The 8,301-nt window shown below is 50.7% G+C and overlaps 2 gene segments (V, D, J or C); both read right to left on the minus strand.

Moving 5' to 3' along the window:
- Positions 1 to 1,340: 1,340 nt before the first annotated feature.
- LOC101636260 lies at positions 1,341 to 4,856 on the minus strand. The segment is given in 3 exon segments: positions 1,341 to 1,657; positions 4,285 to 4,625; positions 4,808 to 4,856. Coding segments are annotated over 3 exon segments (707 nt in total).
- A 2,013-nt stretch (positions 4,857 to 6,869) lies between these two features.
- On the minus strand, positions 6,870 to 7,408 carry LOC101633974. The segment is given in 2 exon segments: positions 6,870 to 7,186; positions 7,360 to 7,408. Coding segments are annotated over 2 exon segments (366 nt in total).
- Between the last annotated feature and the right edge of the window lie 893 nt (positions 7,409 to 8,301).

Genomic DNA, 8,301 nt, shown 5'->3' on the forward strand with positions numbered 1-8,301 from the left:
AGACCAACTTGCTAACACACTGCCATGGCCAGTCAGCCCTCCACACGCATTCAGGGGTGAGAGCCTCCCCCGGCCATCGCGGCTGGGGACCATGCAGGTCCTTCAGTCGATGATGGGGAGACCACTGCTGCCTATGTGACATCTCACCATGCCCTTTGTCTCACCTTCACTTTTTCTGGAAATAATCGTAGCGCCGTGACTCTGTACAGTCTGGGGTACAGATGTGTTTCTGCCGCAGGCAGGGCCTCGTGCTGCCTCCGCTAACTGGGTCACAAGTCCCAAGTCTCACTGAGTGACCTGAGCTCAGCCCCCCAGGACCTGCAGACTTCAACCCGCATTTTCCCCGGGCCCATAATCAATGCTTTCCTGGGAAAGGCTTCATCACTCGCGTGTCACATTGTTTTCCTTCTTGTATAATTCTTCTTCAGCTTTTTACATCTAAGTCATAACTTAGAATACAGGAGAATCATCACCATGCAATTGGCCCTGTTCACTATATTGTTTTCAAAATTTTCTGTAAGTCATTTCCAATGTCACTGTAAGAAGTATAATCTTTATTTTAGAATATTTGCAAAAGTGTAAAATGTGTGAATTCATGGATCAAGTATTAGTATGTGCAATGAATAAAATTTTTAGTAACATATTCTAGAATAATTGAATAAATGAGAGTATAATTACTATTTCGTGTTTCATTTTGGAGCAATGACAATTCTTGATTTTTCTTTTCCTTTTTCCTTCCTTTAATTTTTTTGCAGATGGATGTCCAGCTTTCCCAGGACCATTAACTGAGAGATCTCCTTTTCTCCATGCTTCTCTTCTGTCCTTTGATATCAAAGAGCCGTTCACTCTGACATTTGTTGGGCTGTAGTTTGGCTTCATTTTTCTAATCCACTAACTTGTCAGCCTGTATCTCAGCAACAGAAGTGCTCTGACTCCTGGGGTGACAACAAGACCCCCCTTTTCTACCATATGCTTCACCTAATCCCACACTAGTGAGATTTTGGAATATTGTAGCTTAGACACCAATTGCACATAGTGCAAGTAAAAATCCTGCTGAGATTCTCTACAGTGGCTTCTCCCCTGCTGTACGAGCCTGACAGATCCATTAGCCTGGTGCCAGGTGTAATATCTCTGGGTGTTAAATCAGCACTGGCTCTGCCTATGAGTGTTGCTGGAGTCAGGAGGGGACTCAGGGTTTCAAGTGCCTCTAGCCTCTGGTAAAAAAAAATTTTCAGAAACCTAAGTGCATTGTTGTTTCTGAGACAGCTATAAGCAGATGGGGCCCCGACGACCAGTTGGGCTGCAGGGCCTCAGACAGCTGCTCCCTGGGTGGTTTTTGTTCAGGCCTGTGTCACTGTGGGAGGGTGACTATAACCCTGCTGACAGTAGTAAGTGGCGGCATCCTCAGGCTCCAGGCTGCTGATGGTGAGCGTGAAGTCTGACCCAGACCCGCTGCCACTGAAGCGGGCTGGGATGCCATTGGGCCTGCTGGATGCACGATAGATGAGGAGCCTGGGAGCCTGCCCAGGTTTCTGCTGGTACCAGGCCATGTAGTTGCTAACACTCTCACTGGCCCTGCAGGAGATCGTGACCTTTTCTCCTGGAGAAAATGACAGAGAGGCTGGAGACTGTGTCATTACAATCTCTCCAGAGGAACCTAAATAGGAAACAAAATACATAAATCACCCATGTAATAATCTCTATCATCACTTTCTCCCAGCACAGCCAGGCAGACTGATCAGCACTGAGCTCCCATTATTGTGTCACTGAGCAAAGAGCCAGGTCCCAGGAATCCACCCCCCAAAGTGTCCTCTGAGGGCAGCAGCCTCCCGGGTCCCTCACCTGGGAGCCAGAGCAGCAGGAGGCAGAGAAGCTGCGCTGGGGCTTCCATGGTGCCCTGTGTCCTGGCTGAGGCAGCTCTTGCCCAGAGCCTGCCCAGCCTGATATGAGCCCTGGGCAGCAGGGGGCTGGGGGCATGCAAAGCAGGGGTGGGCACCCTGGCCTCCAGCTGCAGAGACCAGAGGCCTCATGTTCTCTGCGCTTGAGCAGCTGCCCGCACGTTACATCCCAGGTACAAATAGAGTCTGTGGCTCCAATTCTCATCCCTGTAAAGCAGCTGCTTCCCTAAAGCAAGTTAAAATCTTGTGCTCATCTCCACCATCTCCTTGGCTATGAAACCTCTGCCAGTGCCATTCCCGATTCCAAGTCCCCTCTGCACACACAGTCAGGGTTAGAATTTCCTCCACAGCCATCATCACTCAGTTGAACCAACAGGTCCACAAACCTAATCACCTGTGTGCTCCCCAGTTACTGGCTTCTGTGAAGTCAATCCTATCTCATCAGTCTCCTTCTTCAGTTTCCATAATGTGGAAATAATCGTAGCTCCATGATTCTGTATGATCTGTGGGTGTTTCATCCACATGCAGGGTCTGGGGCTATTTCACTCTCAGGGTCCCAAGGCCCTGAAGCCTAAGTGGGGGAACTGAGCTCAGCTCCAGACGTACCCTGAGGACCTGCCAATGTACCCAGCATTTCCTCCTGGTCCTTTATCAGAATCCCTAGAAAGGCTTGGGCCTACCATCTTGTATGCTGTCCTGCTTGCCATTTGAATCTAATTACACTTGTGACTGATTATTATTTTTTTTAAAGATTTACTTATTTATGCACAGAGAACTGGAGTACAGGCCAGAGGAGCAGGGGTGGGGAGAGGATTCACCAGACACAGGGCAGGGAACAGAACAGGCCGACTGAGGAAGCACACTGCTGAGGGTAGCAGCGGGAGCATCAGGAGAGGTCTGCTGCACTATGTGGGTCACCTCGGGGCAGGCGGGGATCGAACTCACACTGAGGAGGCTGCAGCTAGCTAAAGGGCTGTGTCCTAACGTGTTGGGCCGCCAGGGAGGGCCCTCACTGATTCTATATTGGGCTTCTCTTTTCTGATCCATAGATTGGCCTATTATTCCTCCTAAACCACGCTGCCTTGATTTTGTAGCTTCATAGTAAATTTTGAAATCAGGTCATTTTACCCAGGTGTGACATTCCTTCATCTTGGTGATTCATCATGTGTCAAAACTCCTTTTAATGGTCAAGGTCATACTATGTGGTAACAAACAATGGTATTTTTCACCTTACATTATGTTAAATAACTGTTGTCTGATTCAATGTTGTATTCATTCAAAAGTAAATATAACAATATCTTTCCAACAATTAGCATTCAGTAAAAGTTTTTTTAAATGACTCCACTGACAATCTTTAGCTAAAGTAATTATCCCCATGAACACAGCTCACCTCTTATTGATCACCTGCCATCTTTTAGAAAGCAGATTCTTATTTAGTAGATCAAAGGGGGGCTAGGTGTTCACATTGCAGTTTGTCACCAATAATGATGAAGTTGATGAACTGTGGACAAATTTTGAGCAGCACATTGAAGTAAAATAATTTCACTAATGCATCTAGAGGGAAATGAGTGTTGTCTACTCGTTGTCCTATGAATGATAGTATATTCCATACAAACCCTAGTTTTCTGTTTATTCTAGGCAATTGGGAGCATCCATGAGTGTTCTGGAAGCTAGTCCCACTGGAAATATTCTGAGGAATGGAAACTGTGACTCTACTGGGCTGTCTGCTCTTAGGCCTTCACGATCACTCTAGAAACACATTTCCACACTTTGTGCATCTGTGACTGTCCCGTGGAGTGGTTCACTGTGTCCTCTGGGCTCCTGGAGGCAGACTTAGGACAGCAGTGACAGTGGAGCGTCCCTGGTGGCAGCTCCAGGTGCTGAGATCAGCAGCACCCTCAGACTGGGTCCTGGACACACCAGAGAGGTCGGAGGCACCCAGTAAGGCAGCCTGTACCTCAGGAACAGAGGTGTTCTGACTTCTGGGGGAGCTATGAGAATCACCCATTTGGACCATATGCTTCGATTGGTCACAGATTCCTTAAATTTTGAAGGTATAAAGGTTAGACTCAAACTCCATGTATTAAAAATAAGAACTTACTTTGACTCTCTAGGAGGCTTATCCCTGCTGTGGGACCCCCTGAGAGCATAAGTCCAGTTCCCCGAAGTAAGCATCTCTGTGTTTACTAAATCAGCAGAAGATCTACTTGCGTGTTACTAGGGCCTGGGGCAGGAGTGGAGTTCGGTGGAATAATTGGGGTTTTCAGGAGCCTCCAAGTCCCTTATTCCATAGCTTTACTTTCAGATTGAAAGCACTGCAGCTTCTGAGACAGGCTCCCAGCAATGGGGCACCAGAGGGAGCAGCTGGGGAGGCCTGGGCTCCCACCAGGCACCGGGGTGGTTTTTGTTCAGGCCTGTGTCACTGTGGGAGGGTAACTATTACTCTGGTAACAGTAGTAAGTGGCGGCATCCTCAGGCTCCAGGCTGATGATGGTGAGTGTGAAGTCTGTCCCGGACCCGCTGCCACTGAAGCGGGCTGGGATGCCCTCGAGCCTGTTGTTTGCATATTTGATGAGGAGCCTGGGAGCCTGCCCAGGTTTCTGCTGGTACCAGTGTAACCAGTTGTTGCGAAGACTCTGACTGGCCCTGCAGGAGACTGTGGCCTTTTGTCCGGGAGAAAGTGACAGGGAGGCAGGAGACTGTGTCAGGAAATTTCTCCAGAGGAGCCTGAATAGGAAACAGAACACACAAGTCAGCCTTTTTGTCACTATCTTTATTTTCTGCCCACACAGCCAGGAAGGCTGATCATCCCTGAGCTCCCATTATTGTCTCACTGATCAAAGAGCCAGGTCCCGGGTATCTACCCCCCAAAGTGTCCTCTGAGGGCATCACCCTCCGGGTCCCCTCACCTGGGAGCCAGAGCAGCAGGAGGCAGAGAAGCTGCGCTGGGGCTTCCATGGTGCCTGTGTCCTGGCTGAGGCAGCTCTTGCTCAGAGCCTGCCCAGCCTGATATGGGCCCTGGGCAGCAGGGGGCTGGGGGCATGCAAAGCAGGGGTGGGCACACTTGTTCACCACCTGTGTAGTCTAGAGGCCCCCCGCTCCCTTCTTTGCCCTTGAACAACCACCCGCACATCATATCCCAGTCACACAGGGGGTGTCTGGCCCAGTCCTGATGAAAAGCAAAGCCTTTTGTCCAGTCTCACTTTGTCCCCCAATATGACTGCCCATCCCCCTTGGTGCATGACTGGGTGGGGTGATTTGAGGAGGTAATCAGCAATGATCTTCCTGACACCCCCTCCTTTTACTCTTGTGTGACCTTCCCTGAGAACCTGAGATTTACCTCATTTTTTTTGTGATCATAAAGACACAAACACTGGGCCCTCCCTCGCCACACAGCGGGTTGGAGCGCTGCACTGCAAAGCCAAGACAAGCCGTGGCCGCTTCAGCTGGAGTTGGATCCCCGCCCCGGAGGTGACCCACATGGCCAGCAGATCTCTCCTGTATTGCCTGATGCTCCCCACTTTGTGGATCTGTCTGTTCTGCTCCCCACTCTGTTTCTCGTGAATCCCCTCACCACCCCTGCAATCTCCTGTACCCCAGTTTTGTATGAATAAGTAAAATCTTAAAAGAAAAAGAAGACGCAAACACTCAGGTCCCGCGAATGGGTGCAGGGACAGGCACATGGCACAGAAGAGCAGGACCAGACGCTGAGCCCCCTGCACTGGCTGACACCATTTCCCTGGAGACAGGGGTGTTCCTGGAGAGCAGGGTTGGGGTTGCATCGGGCAACACGCCGCTGACACAGGAACGGGAGTCGTGGAGCAGCTACGTGATGCAGGATGCTGCTGAACGGCGAGATCCTGGCCTCTTGCTGGATAAACAGTCATGCAGCGTTAGTCATATGGGGAAGCAGACAGAGAGGGAGAAGCAGAAGCTGGGGGAAAGGTGGAGCTGTGCATCTGCTGATGGTGTGGTATGTGGGACAGCCCTGAGTCCCCAGTCAGGGTTTCAGCCTTATGAATAAGGCATGCCCCTGACCAGCTTCTGGAGTCCATTATACATCAGTAATTTCTTGGTCACATGTCATGATGTATAATTCAGGAGTAATGTTATGCATTCGTCCTCAGCCCCCGGACATTCCCGGTCAAACCCTGTGATGCACACCATTCCCAGGGTGATCCAGCTTTATGTTCTTAATTGGTGTGAAAGGTGTCTCACAGTGTTGCGCTCTCAGCATGGAGGCTGGATAAGCCATCCAGGAGTAGGAGACCCCAGCTTGGGTGCTTCAAAATTGGTCTTGCCCTTCCAGGTGCTCACACCCCACCGAGAGCTGTGCCTGTGATGCTCCCGTATCTCAGACACCTGCAGAGAAGCGTATTTTATTCACAGTATATTTCAGCTCACAGCTCTCCTCGGAGCCACCTACTCGGTGAGGCAGGAAGTAAAGGCAAGGACTAGAGCAATGGGAAGAAATGCTGGAGCCTCAGGTAGCCTCAGAAGCCTCCCGGACTCTTCCTGGCTGCGGGTAGGGCTCAGCCTTCCTCTCACACAGCACACGAGCACCCACATGGTCCCATCTCAAAAAACCCTTGCAACCTGAGGGCCCCCTGTGATGCCTGGACAGCCCCCCTGGCCTTTCCCAGCATTCCTAGCCTAAGCCTGAGTCTCATTCTACTGTGGCATTTGCTGTCTCTAGTGGCCGATCTGGAATACACAACTTGCAGATACTTGATGGAGCATCTGGAGAATCTTGCCTGTGAGTCATTTCCTATTTTTAGGAAGCTGCGACAACTATACCATTCCCAGGGAAGATGTAGGACCTTAAAATGAGTTATTTTGTCAATATTCATATAAAAAATTTGCAGAAACCTCAAAGCATAGTTGTTTCTGAGACAGCTATAAGCAGATGGGGCCATGGAGGAGCAGCTGGGCTGTTAGGCCTCAGACATCTGCTCCCTGGGTGGTTTTTGTTCAGGCCTGTGTCACTGTGGAAGTGTAACCCATATAATGCTGACAGTAGTAAGTGGTGGCATCCTCAGGCTCCAGGCTGCTGATGGTGAGCGTGAAGTCTGTCCCAGACCCGCTGCCACTGAAGCGGGCTGGGATGCCATCGGGCCTCTTGGATGCCTCATAGATGAGGAGCCTGGGAGCCTGCCCAGGTTTCTGCTGGTACCAGGCTAACCAGCTGTTAACATTCTGACTGGCCCTGCAGGAGATTGTGGCCTTTTCTCCTGGAGACAATGATAGGGAGACTGGAGACTGTGTCAGGACAGTTTCTCCAGTGGAACCTGAAATTGGAAATTAAACACGTAAGACACCCTTGCAATCTCTGTCCTCACCACTGTCACCCCAGATCAGCCAGGAAGGCTGATCACCACTGAGCTCCCATTAATGTCTCACTGAGCAAGAGCCAGGGCCCAGGAATCCACCACCCAACGTGTCCTCTGAGGGCAGCACTTACGTGGCAGCCAGAGCAGCAGAAGACAGAGAAGCTGCACTGGGGCTTCCATGGTGCCTGTGTCCTGGCTGAGGCAGCTCTTGCCCAGAGCCTGCCCAGCCTGATATAGGCCCTGGGCAGCAGGGGGCTGGGGCATGCAAAGCAGGGGTGGGCACCCTGGCCTGCAGCTGCAGAGGCCAGAGGCCTCATGTTCTCTGCACTTGAGCAGCCGCCCGCACATCACAACCCAGAACACAGGGGTTGCCTTGTTGAGGCCTGAATAAAATAAAGCTTTTCATCCCATTTCTCACAATCCATGTACATCTCCCTTAGTGCATGACTGGGTGGTTAAAGTGAGGAGTTTATCAGCAATGATCGTCCTGACACCCCTTGCCTCTGCTCAACAGTGACCTTTGCTGAGGGTCCTCAATTTGCCTTATTTCTTCAGGATCCATAAAGACACAGACACTGATTTAGATTCAGTGACGTGGGTGCAGGGACAGTCACCCTCACACAATGGGCGGTAGCAGCTTCTGACCCCAGGGTGCTGCCACCACTTCTCTGAAGACTAGGGTTTTACTGACAGTTGGGTACGGTGTGTGTATTCCTCAGGTCCTCTCATTCCACACTGCTATTCTGCGTGGAGAAGCTGTCTCCCCAGAAAATTCTTCACATTCTTAAAAAATACTTTCCCCTCATATACTAGACATATGTTGTCTGCACTGTGTACAGGGGACCCACATATTTTAGCATCTCAGACGTAAAGAACCCTTCCCTTACATAGATCAGACCAACTGTTTCCATTCTGAGCAAACTGTCAGTGTCATTTCCACGACTGCCGCAACTGGGTGTTTGAGACACAGGAGCAGGGATGTGCTGAGATGGAACCCTGGAAGGGCGGGGTGTCCTGAGGAGACCGGGGTGGCTGTGGGGCACTGGGGTGGAGCTGGTGGGTGGTCACAGTCC

The sequence above is a fragment of the Condylura cristata genome, unplaced genomic scaffold (assembly GCF_000260355.1).
Source record: "Condylura cristata isolate star-nosed mole 26May11 unplaced genomic scaffold, ConCri1.0 scaffold00089, whole genome shotgun sequence".
Taxonomy (NCBI): Eukaryota; Metazoa; Chordata; class Mammalia; order Eulipotyphla; family Talpidae; genus Condylura; species Condylura cristata.